This window comes from Callospermophilus lateralis, chromosome 8 (assembly GCF_048772815.1).
Source record: "Callospermophilus lateralis isolate mCalLat2 chromosome 8, mCalLat2.hap1, whole genome shotgun sequence".
NCBI classification, from domain to species: domain Eukaryota; kingdom Metazoa; phylum Chordata; class Mammalia; order Rodentia; family Sciuridae; genus Callospermophilus; species Callospermophilus lateralis.
In genome coordinates, this window is record NC_135312.1 from 3,330,364 (window position 1) to 3,349,676 (window position 19,313).

Sequence of the window (19,313 nt, forward strand, 5' to 3'; positions counted from 1 at the left end):
AGGGTAAGGTGGGCACCCAATGGCTACTTAAACGCAATTAGTGCAGCCGCCACTCTTCAAGACTCAGGTGAGAGGTTTCCCGGTCTAGGCAGCTCTCAATCACCTGTTCGGTACAGAGCAGGCATGTTGGGTTCTGCCAAAGCCGCTTCCAACTTTTCTGTCTGGGCCCGGAGAGCAATTGGCGTGAGTACACAGTGTCCCGAATCCTGATCTGCCTCAGATGCGTGGAAGTGGAGGAAGGAGTTTGGAACAACTGCGGAATTCCGGTCTGGGCTACACTCAGACATATTCCTAAGGTTCCTTTCTCTTGAGCCCCCTCCCGACAGCCCTCAGGGGTATCTAGGGTGATTGGTAGATGAATGGCACTGAGGGAAAGCCCCAATCACATTTGCTTCCGTATGGGCCAAGCAACACTCCCAACCTCGCATCCATTCCTCCTGGATGCTCCCCTTCCTTCGCAGGTCAGAAATGTTAGCAATTCAGGTTGTAGGACTGAGAGAAAGGCATGGGATAATTAGTAAGATCTGCCCAGGTTCCCTAAGGTGCATAGTTAACTTTCACTAGTCTGTTTTACCGCCCAATGTTTAAAATGTGCTGTGTTCTTTAAGCTGCTAGAGAGGCATTTTTAGACTCAACCCCTCTGGTAATCTCTCTGATAGAAAGCACTACCTTACAACAGGTAGATTTCCTTACCCTTAGGCGGTTCCTTTAGTCTACAGAGCAAAGGCGACAAAAGAGTGCACGATTTTCTTTTGCTGTGGGTTTTTAGTGGCCGGGAGGATAAGCAGTAATGCCCTTAAGTCTGAATCCTCCCAGGGTCTCTGGCACAGGGCAAACTGAGACCCTAGCACTTTGCTAAAGGGGACCAGAAACCCCTTGGCAAAGCAAGGTGAGAGACGGGGTTTTCTGGACCGTTTAGGAGGCTCAAGCTTAGGGAGATCAACAGTTTTCTCTGGCGCGGGCGCCTGAGTTCTGTTTTTTTCTCTCCTCACTCAGATGGGAACCTCACTCTCCAATACGTCAGGTACGCCACTTACCTGCGTATTGAAAAATTGGGATAAATTTGACCCTCAGACGCTCAAGAAAGAGAAAGTGCCTCATTTTCTTCTGCCACCAGGCCTGACCTCAATACAAACTCCCTACCGGAGAAACCTGGCCACCAGAGGGAAGTATCAATTTTAATACTATTTTACAACTTGATACATTTTGCAAAAAGGAAGGGAAATGGTGTGAGGTGCCTTATGTTCGGGTTTTCTTTGCTCTAAGGGAAAATCCTCAATTATGCCAACAGTGTAAAGTAGACTTAGCCATGATATCTGCCATGAAGAGAGAAAGTCTTGGGACTCAACTACTGAGGAAAAAGAATCAGGAGAACCCACAAAATCCCCATCTGCTGTTGGTGCACAACAACAGCCTTCCTGTCCCCCATATCCTGACCCCCCTGCATCTGCCCCAACAGGCAAACCAAATATATTACCTCTCAGGAGATGCCAGGAGGAGAATTTGGGCCAATCAAAGTACATACCCCCTTCTCCCTTCAAGACTTAAGGCAGATAAAAACTGACTTGGGGAGATTTTCAGAGGACCCAGATAGATATATTGAGGTATTTCAAAACTTATGCCAGGTATTTGACCTCGCCTGGAAAGATATTATGCTATTACTCAACCAGACCTTGACTTTCAATGAGAAGGAAGCAACTCTAAGAGCAGCTGAGGAATTTGGGGATGAACTACACCTTGCTCCTTCCCCAGCAGAACAGACTAAGAGCAAACCTAATTACCCATCTGGAGCACAGGCAGTTCCCAGAAATGATCCTGAGTGGGACCCAAATGATGAGCAAGATGCTTGGAAAATTAGCCATTTCCAAGTGTTGATCCTTGAGGCCCTCAGGAGAATCAAGCCAAAGCCCATTAACTACTCTAAGGTTTCAGAAGTTATTCAGGGCCCCCAGGAAAGCCCTGCTGTTTTCATGGAGAAACTCAGAGAGGCAATGAGAAAACACACCACCGTGGATCCTGAGTCCACAGAGGGCCAACTACTTTTAAAGGACAAATTTATCAGTCAGCCCCAGACATCTGGAGGAAGTCACAAAAATTGGCATATGGCCCTGATCAATCTTTAGATAACATCCTCCGAATTGCTACTTTGGTTTTCTATAATAGAGATATAGAGGAAAAAAAGGAGAAAGAGCTTAGAGACAGAAAAGAACTGAAACGCTGGTATTTGCTCTCAGAGGAGTAAGCTCCCAGGGAGAAGGAGGAAGACGAAATGCTCCTCAATCCACAAAAGGGACTTGTTTCCATTGTGGAGAGGAAGGACATTTCAAACGGGATTGCCCAAAAGCCAAGTGTTCGCCTCAACGGCCCTGCCCTAGACGTCAAGGCAATCACTGGAAGAGTGACTGTCCTCAGGGGCATAAGTCCTTGAAGCCAGACTCCTCCACACAGGCCTGACGGGGCCGGGCTCAATCCTGGCCCCCGTGACTCCGATCACCGCATGTGAGCCCCGGGTATGCTTCTTCTTCGTAGGGAGCCAAAGGTCAATTTCCTTTTAGATACTGGTGCCAGTTATTCTCTGCTCACCTCTTACCCTGGACAGCTTTCCTCTAATACTGAAACCATACAAGGGGTGTCTGGACGGCCTATTACCAGAAGGCATACTCCCCCACTGAGTTGTGAGTGGGACGGGGTGATGTTTTCTCATGCATTTCTGATAGTCCCAGAATGTCCTACCCCTTTATTGGGAAGGGACATACTTTCAAAACTTCAGGCATCAGTTACAATGAATTTAAGACCAAGAGGACCATTATTTTTGCCTTTATTAGAATGTATATAAACCCTGAAGTGTGGGCTACTGAAGGCAAAATTAGAAGGGCGAAAAGTGCAGTTCCAATCAAAATAGTCTTAAAGGACCCTCTGTCTTTCCACATCAGAGACAATATCCCCTATGCCCAGAGGCAAAAAAGGGTTTATTGAAGATCATTCAGAACCTCAAAAGACAGAAACTTTTAGTGCCCTGCAGTAGCCCATGTAACACACCCATTTTAGGAATTCAGAAACCCAATGGGGAATGGAGACTAGTACAGGACCTGAGGATAATTAATGAAGCAGTTGTTCCTCTCCACCCTATGGTTCCTAATCCACACACTCCGTTATCTGAGATTCCAGCAGCTGACTCCCAATCACAATATCTGTTTGCCTTTGAAGAGTCAGATAGTGGATCCCAACTAACTTGGACTGTATTACCCCAAGGGTTTAGAGACAGTCCCCATTTGTTTGGCCAAACCCTAGCTAAGGATTTAACAGAATTCAGAGATAAGACATCTCTGACTGTCCTACAATATGTAGATGATATACTTTTGTGTGCCTCCACTGAAAGGGAATGTCAAGAGGCTACTAAAGAGCTTTTAAACTTCTTAGCTGATAAAGGTTATAAAGTCTCAAAGAAAAAAGCTCAATTGTGCCAAAAACAAGTTCAATATTTAGGATTACAGCTGTCTCAAGGAACTCGCAAGCTAGAACCAGAAAGAATAACCCCCATAGGACAATATCCTCTACCTCAGACCATAAGACAACTTAGAGGCTTCCTAGGGATAACTGGATACTGTAGGCTTTGGATCCCTGGGTATGGGGAAATAGCCAAACTTCTCTATAGCCTCCTCAAGGAAACACTACGCCAAGGAACGACTTCCCTCATATGGGAACCAGAACAGATTAAAGCCTTCAAGGCATTAAAAGGGGCCTTACTCCAAGCCCCTGCCCTCAGTTTACCCACTGAGCAAAAATTCAACCTATTTGTTACTGAAAGAGGAGGAATAGCCCTAGGAGTGGTCACACAAAAGAAGGGACCAGCTCAACAGCCAGTAGCTTATCTCAGTAAGGAGCTTGATCTAGCGTCTGGAGGATGGCCTCATTGTTTGAGGGTAGTAGCAGCTGTGGCCTTGCTGGTTCCTGAGGCAATTAAAATCACCCTGGGAAGAGACCTTATAGTCTACACCTCCCATGATCTCCCAGGAATTTTAAATACAAAAGGTGAACTATGGCTCTCAGACAATCGCCTTCTAAAATATCAAACCCTACTTTTAGAAGGACCTGTAACTCAAATAAGGACTTGTTCTAATTTAAACCCAGCTACCTTCCTCCCAGAGAAATTAAAGGGAAATCCTGAACATGACTGCCAACAAGTCCTGTCTATAAATTACTCAGCCAGAAAGGACCTTCAGAACCTTCCCCTGTCCAATCCTGACCTCCCCATGTTCACAGATGGGAGCTCCTTTATGGAACAAGGAGAAGCAAAGCTGGATAGAGGCACAATCTTTGCCCCCAGGCAGAAGCTCTCAACTAGCTGAATTGATAGCCCTAACAAGAGCATTAGAAATAGGGAAACAACAGAGAATTAATATTTACACTGACTCCAAATACGCCTACCTAATCCTGCATGCACATGCAGCAATTTGGAAAGAAAGAGGATTTCAAACTACGGGGGAAACGTCTATAAAGAACTATGAGCAAATCTTAAGACTGCTAGAGGCTGTCCATTTACCCAAAGAGGTAGCAGTAATTCATTGCCAAGGACATTAAAAAGGAATAGATGAGATAGCAGAAGGGAACAGACTAGCAGACCAACAAGCCAAGGAGGATGCTAAAGGTAATTCACAGATAACTACCTTAGCCCCTTTGATATGGACAGGCCCTCCCCCAGAGATAAGACCTCAATACACCCAGGAGGAAACTAACAAGGCACTATCTAAAGGAGGTATTCTTTTACCCTCTGGGTGGATTCAAATGGAAGATGACAAACTTTATTTACCTGCTAATTCCCAGTGGAAGATTTTACATACCTTACATCAATCTTTCCACCTAGGAGAAGAAAATACTCTCAAATTAACCCGAGAGATATTTGAAGGAAAGGATCTTTCAAAGACTATCCACCAAATAGTCAAAGCCTGTGGCACATGCCAAAGAAATAATCCACATAATTCTACCCAAAAGCCCCCAGGATTACAAAGAACGGGACAATTCCCTGGGGAAGACTGGCAACTTGATATTACCCATATGCCTAAGAGTAATGGATTTCAATATTTATTAGTTATGATAGATACTTCTACTGGATGGACTGAAGCCTACCCCTCCCGAACTGAACAAGCAGGAGAGGTAGTCAAGGCATTATTACAGGAAATAATCCCACGATTTGGGTTGCCTCGAAGTCTGCAGAGTGACAATGGAGCAGCCTTTAAGGCAGCTGTCACTCGGGGGATATCCAAAGCCTTAGGCATCAAATATCACCTCCATTGTGCTTGGAGACCTCAATCCTCAGGAAAGGTGGAAAAAACTATTGATATTTTAAAAAGACATCTAAGAAAACTCACTCAAGAAACCCACTACCCATGGCCTAAAGTGCTTCCTTTAGCACTGCTCAGAATCAGGAACACCCCAAAGACATTAGGGCTCAGCCCATTTGAGCTCCTATACAGGAGACCATTCCTAAGAAATGATATTCTTAAAGACCAAGAAACTGCAGATCTATAACTCATATCACATAGTTGGCCAAATTTCAAGCTGAAATTCGCAAATATCCTATATCTGAGCCAGTTACTTCTCCACCTCTATATGAACCTGGAGATCTAGTTATGATTAAGACCATTCGTTCAAACTCTCCAAACTTAGACCCCATTTGGAAAGGACCTTTTTTTGTAATCTTATCCACCCCTTCTGCAGTAAAGGTGCTGGGACAGGAGAACTGGATCCACCACTCTTGGATTAAGGCCTGCCATCCTGAGCCGATACCCAAAGAAACTTCTCCCCAAGAAACTGAGCGATACTCCTGCACTCCAGTAGAGGATCTAAAATATCTCTTCTGCAGAGAAAATGGTGCTATGTAAACTTTTCCTTCTCTTTCTCTTTGTTACCATAAACAGACCAACTGAGGCTAACTCTTTTCTAATGTGGGCTCAACAGTATGCCATTAGGTTACAGAAAGATAATTGCTGGATATGTGGACTATTGAAAAACCAGCCTCTATCTCAGAGCAAAGCCTGTCCAAGGAAGGGACATGACCTTTGTCCTTGGAAAAACCCACAGAGCGCTCCTAGGCACATTCCCACCCTGCTAAGTTGTTTATCTACAGGAGAGATCTGCTGCGCCAGGTGTCCCTGACTCAATCAGGCTAGGTGGGGACCCATAGCAGCCCCCTAGCAGCCACCAATCAGCATGAGACAGGAAATACCTGGGATGCCAGATGACCCTCCCAGTAGTTTATGATGTTGGGAAACCATGTAGTTCAGCACATACACCCCTCTTGGCTTAAACCAATCAGTTCAAACGAATAGCCCCTTTGTACTGACCAATCACCCCTAGACAACTTGTTCCCACCAGTGAATGTGCTAATCATGTTTTAGAGTTGTTATTTGATTTTCCCGCGGTGTGTGATGATTTGCTATGATGTATGTGAAGTCCCTGCCCTCTCCAAAAAATGTATAAAAATGCTGCAAACCCTGGGTTCGAGGCCTCTCACCATCACCAGTTGCTGTGTGTGTGTGCGCGGAGGACCGAGCTAGCTCGCAATAAACACCTCTTTGCTGCTTACATCGATCTTGGGTCTCTGGTGGTTTTTTGGGGGTCCTGAATTCGAGCTTAACAGTATTACCCCTTTCCAGCACTTCTGGACTACCATGGTGCGTATCCCCCTTTTGTAAGGAAAGGACTGGATAAATTTACAATCCTTAATGTTACAACAAAAGAAAGAAAGACCCTATTTACAAAATGCCTCTCGAGCAGATGTTAATTTATGGCCTATAAATGAAACATTATCACAACCTGGTCATGGAAAGATTTTCACTTTAAACCAGACCAACCTTCAGATGTCCACTACTGTTAAATCCCATATAGGCCCATCTAATTCTCTCCTTCCGCTACCTGTACCCTCAATATGTCACAGATATAAAGATGGTTATTATCAGATTTGGGATGGAGATTTATGGCTCACTCCCACTATTGGGCATTTAAACCAAAAAGCCCCACTCTGTTGGGAACAGCGAAACCACGCCTTTGACACGTGGCCTAATGCTACTCGAGAATTAGGATGGACCCCAGAGTCACAATGTCAACAAATTATAGTTTTACAAGCCAATGATTGGTTTGGAAAAAATTGGCTTTCTAGACCTAAAACTATTTGGCCAGCACCCAATGGGACTCAATGGATATGTGGAACTAACCTATGGCCCTGGCTTCCCCCAGGCTGGATAGGAAGATGTACTATTGGGTACCCCTGGATGCAGGGGAGATGGACCCCAAATATAACACAGCCAGCAAACCTCCCCAATCTCAAACATAGATGGGGACGATCTGTGTTTCGCTGGTATGATCATCTAGCTTCTCTGTTTATCCCACAAATTGGTTTAGAAGACATAATGTGGCATGCGGAGACTTTAAACAATTATACTCAAACTGCCCTCCATGATGTTGAGGAGAGTATCTCTCTCCTTAATACTGAAATAACACTTATGAGGAAGGCCATCTTACAAAATCGAATGGCTTTAGATGTCCTCACTGCAGCCCAAGGTGGTACTTGTGCTGTTATTAAAACTGAATGTTGTGTTTACATCCCTGACAATTCTGGCAATGTGACAAATATCCTTAAAGATTTACATGCTCAGACAGAAGCCATGTCCTCACCAACCTTGTCATGGGAACAATATCTTAGCTCCTGGTTCTTGGTACTTCCTGGTGGAAAACATTGTTAGTCTCTGTCTTTGTCATCATACTCATTGGCATATTCCTGTGCTATGGTATTTATTGCTGCATCAATATGGTTCTAATATTAATGAATTCTTGTTTCTCTTATAGACCACCCATCGCTCAAATGGCCCTCCAACCTATTACTTCTCAATCGGACTTCTATCATGGACCACTCGATAGACCCGATTTTTAAAGGGGGACTCCAAACTGCTTGCCCCACATCGTCCCTTTGTCAGCCTGAAGAAGCCAGAATGTTCTTTGCCCCCATTCCTTACAGCTGTAAGGAGTTCCCCAAATTAGAGGGGGGAATGAAGCCAGATTTAAAATTAAGTAGTCAGTGTAGTTAGGTAAATCGGGTCTAATATCGAGTGAAATCTAAAATGGAGGCCATGCCGACAATGATTCTGGGAAATGCAGGACAACTCATGGAATGTTAATGAAGTTCTGGAAAGGCCCTAGGCCAAAGTCAACCCCCCCCAGAAATGTTAATGGAGCCCAGGAAACAGCCACCAACAGATTTGGAGATAGCCCATCCCAGAGAAGTGGTAAGCCCTGGGCTCGGGCCTCTCAGCCTCACCAGTTGCTGTGTGTGAGCGCGCGCGCGGAGGATGGAGCTAGCTCGCAATAAACACCGCTTTGCTGCTTATGATACCACTGTTGGCCGGTGACAAGTCCTTGCTTCCCCAATGTTGAAGAATAACTCCAAAGAAGCACGCCAAGGCAAGGTCAGAGTAGAAATTAGAAGTTTATTAAAGGACAGCAGAAAAGACTTCTCCCGGAGGAAGAAGGGGACCCAAGAGGTGGAATCCGTGGAAGTGTGATTGTCTCCCCTTTTTATAGTTCTGGTGATGGAATGTAAGGGGGAAGGGCTGGGACACAGGTGGGCCAAACAAGTAATCTGGGCAGGAAGGACTTCATTATCACTTCTTTGGGATGGGCTATCTCCAAATCTGTTGGGGGCTGTTTCCTGGGTTCCATGAACATTTCTTTGGGGTGGACTTTGGCCTAGGGCCTTTCTGGGACTTCATTAACATTCCATGAGTTGTCCTGCATTTCCCAGAATCATTATCAGCATGGCCTCCATTTTAGATTTCACTAGATATGATATTAGACCCGATTTACCTAATTACACTGAGTACCTAATTTTAAATCTGGCTTCACTTACATCGATCTTGGTCTCTGGTGGTCTTTTGGGGGTCCTGAATTTGAGCATAACAGGGTCTCCTCTGCCCAGCAGAGTGATAGGCCTGCAATCCCAGCCACTCAGAAGCCTGAGACAAGAGGATCTCAATTTCAAGACCAGCCTCAGCAACTTAGCAAGGCCCTAAACAACTTAGTGGTACCCTGTCTTAAAATAAAAAGTTAAAAAAAAGGGCTGGCTCTGTTTCAGTGGTTAAGCACCCCTGGGTTCAATCATTGACACCAAAAAGAAAGAAAAAATAAACGTTTCTTCCCTCCCTTTCCTGGGGTGGACTAGAAGTCTTTTATGAAAGTTGCCAGAATCAAAATGGAGTTACCTATGTCAAACCCTAACGAAATGGAGTGGGGAGGCCTTGGGGGATGGGGGTGATTCTTACACATATTTGCCTGGTAATAAGAACTATCACAAAACGGCCAGCCAAAAAACCTCACATAAAAGATGCCTCTGTGTGGCTCCCTATCCAGCATCTGCCTTCAGCCTCAGATTGACACTGAGAAACTGATGTGACTCCATTTTTGAGAAACCAGCCTCGACCTCAGAGCAAAGCCTGTCCAAGGAAGTGGGTGTGACCCTTGTCCTTGGAAAAAAGGACACAGAGCACACTCCTAGGCACATACCAACCCCACTGAGTTGTTTACCTACAAATAACAGGAGAGATCTGTGGTACCAGGTGTCCCTGACTCAGTCAGGTTAGGTGAGAACCCATAGCAACATCTAGCAACCACCAATCCTGAGCTGCTGGGATTACCAGCATGTGACAGGGAAAATACCTGGGATGCCAGATGACCCTCCCACTAGTTTATGGTGGTTGATAACATATTGGGAAACCCGGTAGTTCAGCAAGAACACCCCTCCAGGCTTAAAGCAATCAGTTCAAACAAATCCCCCGCCTTTGTACTGTCCAATCACCCCTACCTAACTTGTTCCTGCCAGTGAATGCACTCATCATGTTTTAGAGTTGTTTTATGATTTTCCCACGGTGTGTAATGATTTTCTAAGAGATGCTATGATGTATGTGAAGTTCCTGCCTTCCCCAAAGAGTGTATAAAACTGCTACAAACCCTGGGATCAGGGCCTCTCAGCGTCACCAGTTACTGTGTGCGCGGAGGACCAAGGTAGCTCGCAATAAACGCCTCTTTGCTGCTTACATTGATCTTGGTCTCTGGTGGTCTTTTGGGGGGTCCCGAACTCAGTAACATATCAACACCAGCATATCAACACCAGCCTGGTTACTGATCTTTGCAGCCAAGGACAAGTGTTTCCAAACAATGAACGGAAACTCCTTCATTTTAACCTCTGAAAACCGGTGTCTTCTTAGATGCCCATGAACTACCATGTCATGCATATCCCAGACTGTAATCTTGTCATTTCCAAATAACATCTCCATGTTGGAGAGCCCATGTCTTTGTTACTGCTGTTTACTGGTGACGAGTCCTTGCTTCCCCAATGTTGAAGTATAACACCAGAGAAGCATGCCGAGGCAAGTTTTGAGTGGAAAGTAGAGGCTTTATTAAAGGACAGCAGAAAAGACTTCTCCCACCCAAGAGGGGGAATCTGTGGAAGGCGAATGTGTTCCCCTTTTATAGCTAAGGTCTTCTTTCAGCTTTCCTGCATTCCTGTCCTCTGATCTGTTATCTTTCAGTGATGAAATGTAGGTGGGAAGGCCCAAAGGGTGGGGCACAGGTGGGCCTAAGGAGTAATCTGGGCAGGAAGGACTTTTGGATTGGCATCTCCAGGTTTGCTGGGAGCTGTTTCATTATCATTTCTTTGGGATGGGCTCTGGGCCTTGGGGACATTAACATTCCAAGAGTTGCTCTGCTTTTCTCCGACTCCATTCTCAACATGGCCTTCATTTTCGATTTTACTGGATATTAGACCCGATTTACCTAACTACACTGACTACCTATCTTTAAATCTGGCTTTATCTTCACCACTCATTTTAGGTTGACGGTTTCCAAGTTGGAATAATGCTTCTCTGTGTTAATAAAAGGTGAATCTAACTTACTAGCTGTGTTTGGGCAGACATAGTGACCTAAAGGTGTGAATTCTGTAACGAGTGGATATTCTGTGACTCTCAACAGTATCTCCAAACGTCTGCAAAACAGCAGCATGTGTTCTTATTGGACTGATTGATTTGTGCTCCTATGGGCTCAGACCTGGGCCACAATGCTGGCTGAGAAGGGACTTCCACCCTGACTGCTTGGCAGGAGACTGCTTCATCCTCTAATCCCTTCCTTCTGCTTTTCAACAGGAAAGTCCCAGTAGCTGAAATCACAAGCCCATTTTGAGTGGTGTGAATAATAATGTTATCATGGAACTAAGGATATTTTAGGGTAGAGCAGGATTAGAAAGAGACTTTCCCAACTGAATCACCACCCAGATATGCTTTCAGATGTCCTAAAATTGACACATCTCTAAAATTCGACTTAGCATCTTTCTCTTCCCCACAACCACACCACCTGTTTTTTAGTTCCCTTTACATGGGAAAAAACCTTTGGGCTAATCTGCTCTTCATATGGAAAATTGCCCAGCCCAGTTGGTTCTCTCTGTGCAAGTTTAAACAGACCATAAGACAGGATTTGGGTGCTGGCAATTAATGTGGAGGTGATCCCAAAATGCGAGAGTGAGGACGTGTGCGATAGAAACAGAGAGAAGTGTGTATTACTGAGTAGGCTACTGCCGGGCGCCACCGCGCTTCCCTCTGGGGACCCGCGCGGCACCGCGGTTCTGGAACTTCGCGAGCACTAGGCCAGCTTGCTAATTTGAAAAGGCGCAGCCCACTGGCGGATGGGGCAGCTCCGGGGCGGGCGGGAGTCTGCAAGTTAAAACCGCCTCCCGGGATTCTGCGCAGGGCCGCCGCGGCCCGCAGGAGGACCGCTCGGGGGAAAGCACCCGACAACAACGTGCGGGGACAGCCGCGGCCACCAGGGGCAGCCCACGAGGTCCGCCGCCGCGGCTTTCTGGGACAACCGGAGCCCGGAGCGAAGACGTCAGGGGGACAGACAGGCCACGCCCTGGAGCCGTGGAGACAAGAGGGCAGGACCCGCCTAGGAGCAGGGGAGAAGCCCCCCCCCGCCATGGGAGGGGACAAGACGTGGAATGCGGACGGGCCACGCCCCGGGGCGGAGCCGAGGACGGTGGGTCACGCCTCCGGGGCGGGGCGGAGCGGAAGGCCACGCCCCTTGCAAGGCGGAGCGGAGGCGGTGGCGGAGGCAGCGGCCATGCCCGGGAGCGGCCGGGCCTGAGAGCTAACCTCGGGGTTCCGCCCGCGGTAGCGACGTCAGGACGACGGTCCAGAACCCGCCGTGTGCGCAGCCGGGGCCGGAGCAGAGCGGACCGCGCGAGGCCTGGACGGGCGCGGGGCAGCGGGCCGCGGCTGTGACCCCGGGGCGCCTGCGGCTGTGACCTCCCGGCGCCCGGCAGCCGCTGGGGCCAAACGCTAGCATACGTGTCTCGGATCACCGCCCGCCCCGGAGAGGAGACTGCGTCACGACAGGTTTAGCTGCAGGTGACAGGCCGGCGTCCACGTCACGTATCTCGGCAGCCCGGGCTCCGCAGGGTGACAGCTCCCTGACAGTGGGACTTGGAGGTGGAACCGGGAAGCAGAAAGGTGGTGACCAGGCCACGGGTCACCCCAGGTAACTTTTCTGTAGGGGTGAAATCCAGGGGACTTCATAATGAGGCCCTGATTGGCTGAAGTGTCCAGTTTCCAGCAAAATGGTGTTTGGTGACCTGGCTGCTTCCTTAGTTAGACTGTGCAGCATTTTGGTTTGCACTGGTGCATGGGGGGCTTCTGTGCAGGACCTCAGACCAAAAGTATAGCCGCTCATTTTTTTTTTTTTTTTAAGAAGAAAAACTGGCATCAGTGAAAGCCACCACTTAACAGATGTCAGCAACTATTGCCAGTATCCGGTTGTGCACTGCGACAGCTTAGACAGTGTGTGCTGACAAACATTGCCTTGCACTGTCCCTGAAGCACACAAGGAGAGGTGGCTTGGCAAACAGGCACCTTGCTGTAGTGTTGGAATTTGAACCCAGGCAGTCTGGCTTTGAATCCTCTTGGCATGGTATAGCAATGGGAGCAGAGGAGACTGGATAGGATCCTAGGATTTGGAGTCACTCTGTTTGGTAATAATTGTAGGACCTTGGGCAATTGGTTTCACTTCAAAAAGCTAACTCCCTGACGATGACCTGCACACAGTCCTTCCTCAATAATGGGAGGTTCCACACTAGGTTTCATAGGGCATATGTGGCAGAGGTATGGTCTTGGGTTTACAGTGTGGGTAGCTCTTGGGCTACTGGCAGTGTGAACCGGGCCTACAGGAGGGCAGGCTGGGTCTGGGGTAATTTTAGTGTTGCACATTCAGTTTGAGCATCTCCAGAACTCGAGAGTAGAGGGCTGTCCAGCCAGCTGCCAAATAAGCACAGGGGTCAGGAGGTATGGATGTGGGAGCTCTCCACACACCAAGGACCATCTGTGTGGATGGGATGGTGCATGGGGTGGGTGTCTAAGGACAGGTCTTCGAGGAGACAGGAGGAGGGCAAAGGGAGGTGTGTGGTGCTCCAGGCCACAGGGAGAAGCGCGTGCAGGGTAGTAGGAATCAGGCCTGGGTGGCCGAAGGACTCTTGGGCTTTTCTGCTGGTGTGTGGAGAACTTGCCTCTGCCAAGTGTGGTGCTTTATTTTTCCCTTTTTACGCTGCATTATTGAGATAGACTTCATATCCCATGGTCTACACTGTGTGCTACGTGGTTGTTTATATATTCACAGGGTTGTGCAAACATCATCACTGTGTAATTATAGAACATTTTCAGAAAGAAACTTTGGACCCATTAGGAGTGGATTGGTATTCCCCCAGCAGCTACTAATCCTACTTTCTTTCTCTCTGTATTTGCATTTTCTGAATGTTTCCTATTATAGGAAGCATATGACTGGGATCTTTGGTGACTGGTTTCTTTCACTGAAATCATGTTTTCAAGGTTCATATATATTGTGTCATGAATCAGTACTTGATTCCTTTTTGTGACTGAGTTATGTCCCACTGGGCAGATCTGCCATAGAGTTTGTCCCTTCATCCACTGGTGGACATTTGGGTTGTTTCCACTTTGGAGATGCTATAAACAATGCTGCAATGAATGTTTATGTACAGGTTTTTGTGTAGACCTGAGTCTTAGTTCTCCAGAGTGCGTGCCTAGGAGTGGAGCTGCTGGGTCCTATGGTCTGAGGAACTGCCAATCTGTCTTTCCATGTGGTGGCAACATTCTCTGTCCCTCATGGCACAAGGGTCTGGCTTCTCCACATCTTCTGCAGTACTTGCTATTAAGGATCTCTTTGTTGAGGCAGTCCTTGTGGTGATAAAGTGGATCACATTGCATTCTTGATTGGCTTTTGATGGCAAATGATGTTGAGCGTCTTTCCTTGGACTTATTGGCCCTTTGTGTGTCTCTTTGGACAACTGTCTGTTCTAGTCCTCAGCCCACTTTAACTCGGGGTACCTGTCTTATTATTGAGTTTTAAGGTTATTGAAGGTGGTTTTTGCAGCAGACATTTTAATTTGGGTGAGATCTCATTTCCTTGATTTTTTTTGTTGTTGCTTGTGCTTTCGTTGCTATATCTAAGAAGGCCTTGCTTAACCTACCATCACAAAGATTCACGCCTATGTTTTCTTCTGAGTTTTATGATTTGGGCTCTTACCACTGGATCTGTGGGTCACGGAGTTAATCTTGTGTGTGTGTGTGTCCATTTGCCCCAGCTCTGGTTGTTGGAAAGGACTGTCTTATTGAGTTATCATGGCACCCTGTGAAAAGCAGCCGAGCGCTATGGAAGGCTTGAAGCAGAGGGGACGTGTTACCTCATTGATGGGAATTGCCGGTTTCTAGGAAAACTGCTGTGTATGGGGACAGTGTTGCTCGGTTTCCATCACCACAACACCTGAGAGAGTCCGATTATAAAAACTGTGGCTGGTAGTGTTGGAGGTTCCAGTGCGGCCAGTTTGGTTGTCCCCATGACTGTGGCCCTGTGGCAAGGCAGCACGTTGTGGCAGAAGCGTGTGGTGGAGCAAAGCCACTCACCTCGTGGACAGGAAGTGAAAGGAAGAAGAGACTGGGGTCCCACAATTTCCCTCAATCACCCAAGGACCCTCACTAGACTCCACCTTTTAAAGTCCCAGCGTCTTCCAATAGTGCCTCCTCCCTGGGTGCCAAGCTGTAACACGTGGGCTTTTGGGGGACATCCCAGATCCGAAGCCCAGCAGGCCGCTGCCTTCGAGACTCAGCTTGGTCCTGTGGCATTGAGCATGAGTGAGTCTGTCTAGTTTGGCCTGTCTGGGGGCTGGTGCAGGAGCCCAGGTCAAAGCGAAGGCCTCTGCCATCTTGGTGTAGGGCCTGCAGCCTGGCTCAGCTGATTTATCAGCTCCAAAAGGCTCAAATCAGTGTTTGTCTTGGAAACTGTGATCCCCTGCGGCTGTTTGTAGACGGCTTTTATCTGGGTGATGAAATCTCCTTCCTTTAATTTTATTTATTTGTATTTTGTGGTCTGGTATTGTACCAGGACTTGGCACACACTAGGCAAGCACTTGATCACTGAGCTGCACTCCATTCCACACCTCCTTTTTTAAAATAAATTTGAGACAGAGTCTCTCACAGAGTTGCCCGGCTGGCCTTGAATTTGTCCTCACACCTTAGTCTCCCAAGTACTTGGGATCACAGGCGTGTGCCAAGACTCCCAGCATTTAAGAATGTTTTTGATTGACACATAAAGACTGTACGCACTGACGGCACCTTGCAGCATCTCCACAGGTGTGCATCCGATGATGCTGGCACCAGGTCAGCCTGCCTGCTCCTGGGTCCTGTGACTTGCAGCTCCCTGTCCCTGGCTTGGCGGTGTCTGTCAGCAGTGTTCCCTTCCTTGGGTGCTCTTTCTGCACCTGTCGCCCGCTGTGCGAGCTTCAGTGCTTGCTCCTGCTGGCCTGGCGTCACAGAGCTACTTTCAGATGCGGAGCCGCCTTGCCCTCCCAGGTGGGCCCAGGCGCTCCTGCCAGCTCCTGCCAGCTCCTGCCACGTGATCTCTAGTCAGATGTCGCTGGGTTCAGTTTGCGGAGTTCAGCTGAGGGTCTTGCATCTGTGTGTGAGGGGTCTTGAGTGGCGGGTGTTGTCTGATTAGGTTGTTGGCTCCCATCTTGGTGTGATTTGGGCGGTCTGTGAGTCCAGGTGCTCCTGAGTATGTTTGATAGTTTTTTTTTTTTTTAATATTTATTTTTTAGTTTTTCGGCAGACACATCTTTGTATGTGGTGCTGAGGATCGAACCCGGGCCGCACGCATGCCAGGCGAGCGTGCTACCGCTTGAGCCACATCCCCAGCCCCATATGTTTGATAGTTGGCATGTTTGAGTTCTTGTTTACTATTTGTCCTTGGGATTGAACCCAGGGGTTTGCTACCACTGAGCCACACCCCCAGACTTTGCATTTTTAATTTGAGACAGTATATCACTAAGTTGCCCAGGCAGTTCTTGAGCTTGAGATACTGCTGCTTCTGCCTCTTAAGGCATGTGCTGCTGTGCCTGACTGGCATGTATACATTTTTATAAAAAATAGGTGTGTTCCTTATAGTGGTGCCTGGCAGGAGAGGTTGTTCCAGGGGTTACTCAGGGCAGGCACAGCCTGAGGACTGCTGTCTTACAGACCAAGGAGTCACCAGGGCAGGCGCAGCCTGAGAGCTGCTGTTCTACACACCATGGAGTCACTAGGACAGACACAGCCTGAGGACTGCTGTTCTACACACCATGGAGTCACCAGGGCAGGTGCAGCCTGAGAGCTGCTGTTCTACACACCATGGAGTCACCAGGGCAGGGACAGCCTGAGGACTGCTGTCCTACACACCATGGAGTCACCAGGGCAGGCGCAGCATGAGGACTGCTGTTCTACACACCATGGAGTCACTCAGGGCAGGCACAGCCTGAGGACTGCTGTCCTACACACCATGGAGTCACTCAGGGCAGGTGCAGCCTGAGAGCTGCTGTTCTACACACCATGGAGTCACTAGGATAGACACAGCCTGAGGACTGCTGTTCTACACACCATGGAGTCACCAGGGCAGGTGCAGCCTGAGGACTGCTGTCCTGCACACCATGGAGTCACCAGGGCAGGCGCAGCCTGAGGACTGCTGTCCTACACACCATGGAGTCACCAGGGCAGGCGCAGCCTGAGGACTGCTGTTCTGCACACCATGGAGTCACCAGGGCAGGCGCAGCCTGAGAACTGCTGTTCCACACACCATGGAGTCACTAGGGCAGGCGCAGCCTGAGGACTGCTGTTCTACACACCATGGAGTCACCAGGGCAGGCGCAGCCTGAGGACTGCTGTTCTGCACACCATGGAGTCACCAGGGCAGGCGCAGCCTGAGAACTGCTGTTCCACACACCATGGAGTCACCAGGGCAGTCTCAGCCTGACCTGCTGTTCTTATGTCACCGTCACTTGTAGGATACATCCCGCTGGCCAAACTCAGTCCAGCTGAAAGTCTACAGATTCCTCAGTCTGTCTGCGAGGCAGCTGTCTCCATGTGGCCTCTCCCTCCTGCCCAGTGCTCCTGCCTTGCTCTTCATAGTATCCCCTGTCGCTCTCTCCGCGTGTGCGTCTCCTCCCGTGACCTGGTATCTCCCCAAGCTGACCTTGGGGGGCGCCGCAGAGCTCCACTGCCTCTTCCCTGCTGCAAAGTGGGCCTGCGCCCTCAGCTCTTACCTGTTTCCACAGGGACAGAGACAGGATGGTTACCCGGGGACTGTCTGCATAGCGCAGTCCCTGGCACCCAAGCAGGACTTGGTGGCCATGTCCCTCCTTTCCCTCTTACTGGAACTGTGGACTGTCCAGGGCAGAGTCCAGCTCTGGAGTACTTCAGCAGTCATCTAGAAGTGTTTCACAGTTCCCCGGGCTCCATGATTGTGGAGAGCCAGGTCCCCAGCCATCTCCTCTAGCACCTCCACTAGCCGAGATCTTGGGAAAGGGCCAGCTGACTCAGAAACCCTCCAATTCCTTGTTTGAGGGCCCTGTTCTCTTAGTGGAGAGGCAGGTGTCTGCATGTTGGGGACAGAACAGGACCAAAGCCTGGGACAAAAGGTGTCTGCATGTTGGGGACAAAACAGGACCAAAGCTCGCGTCCAGGTGTGTGGCCAGGCTGCTTTGCTGGACTCCCAGGGAAGCCCTGCTTGGTGTCCTCAGGCTGAGCCGAGGCTGCCTGAGCCCAAGTCCTCAGTACCCTCTGGACCCCTCGCCTACCATCTGTTTGCTACATCCGCTTCCCATGTCCTTCCAGCGCCTGCCCCGGGACCTCTCTTAGCTCTCTTGTGTCCTCGTCACCCTTTGTCCAGGAGTGGAGGTGAGAAGTGTCACCTCGCCTTCTCTTTTGGAATATGGCACCCCTTCTCTGTTCGGGCCCTGCCTGCCGTCCCCTCAGGTCAGGGCTTGCTTTGCTTGGGTGGTGGCACCTGGCCAGGCATGTGGCTGTCTGAAGGTGACCTGCCACCCTGCTTAGGCAGTGTTCTCCGCAGGTTGACAGCAGAGGATGGCGCCCACCTTGGAAGGAAGCGCTCATGCCCTGTGGCCAGACTTCCCCAGGGGACCCCTGAGCAGGTACCGGGCCCGGGCGTCCTTCAGTGGCGTGGAGCTGCTACTGTTCTTGGAAGGCGAGGACGTGGTCCGTTTTAAGGTGAGGTGCGTGGCGTTGTGGCGTGTGCTGCCGGCATCCTCGTCCCCTGGTGGAAGTGGGTCTGCAGCTGTGAGCTGCGTGGCGTCCTGGGGCTGCTCCTCTGTGAGAAGCTGATCCTGGGCCACCATGGGCCGTTCTCGTCTTTGTAACCCTGGACGGGCCTCAGGGAACCGACCAGAGAGACAGGAACAGACCCCCAGTCTAAGCTCCTACCCTCAAGCCCCTTGTCCCTCAGTTGGGAGTGGGAGCCATCTTTCGGTGGTCCTGGGTCAGACTGTGTCCCCGGCAGCTCCAGCCTTGAGAACTGTGTGGGTGGGAGTGAATGAAGTCCTGTCCTTCCTCCAAGTCGGCTGCACTTCTCCTGTGTTTCCAGAAAACCATCTTCTCAGCTCTGGAGAAGGACCCTCTCTTCGCCCGTTCCCGTGGGGCCGACCTGCCCCTGGAGAAGTACCGCGAGCTCAGCTTCCTTCAGTGCAAGCGGGTGCTGGAGTACGGCTTCTTCAGTGTGGAGGACCTGGCAGCCAGCCCGCTGAGGGTCTGGGCCCTGATCCACTGCCTGGGCATGTACGACTGGTCCCTGGCAACCAAGTGTTTCCTGCACCTGCTGGTGAGTGCACAGCGCAGGCCACTGCACATGGCCACATGCAGCTGGACGGGGCCACCGCCATGCTTCCC

At 49.3% G+C, this 19,313-nt stretch overlaps 1 protein-coding gene across 1 annotated transcript in view; it reads left to right on the forward strand.

Moving 5' to 3' along the window:
* Positions 1 to 12,133: 12,133 nt before the first annotated feature.
* The window catches only part of Acox3 (acyl-CoA oxidase 3, pristanoyl), a 40,361-nt gene continuing 33,181 nt past the window's right edge, over positions 12,134 to 19,313 (forward strand). The window contains exons 1-3 of the mRNA XM_076865368.2: positions 12,134 to 12,576; positions 18,481 to 18,638; positions 19,012 to 19,245. Coding sequence (XP_076721483.2) covers positions 18,495 to 18,638; positions 19,012 to 19,245 — 378 coding nt within the window. The 5' untranslated portion in view covers positions 12,134 to 12,576; positions 18,481 to 18,494. The remainder of the gene's footprint in view (positions 12,577 to 18,480; positions 18,639 to 19,011; positions 19,246 to 19,313) is intronic.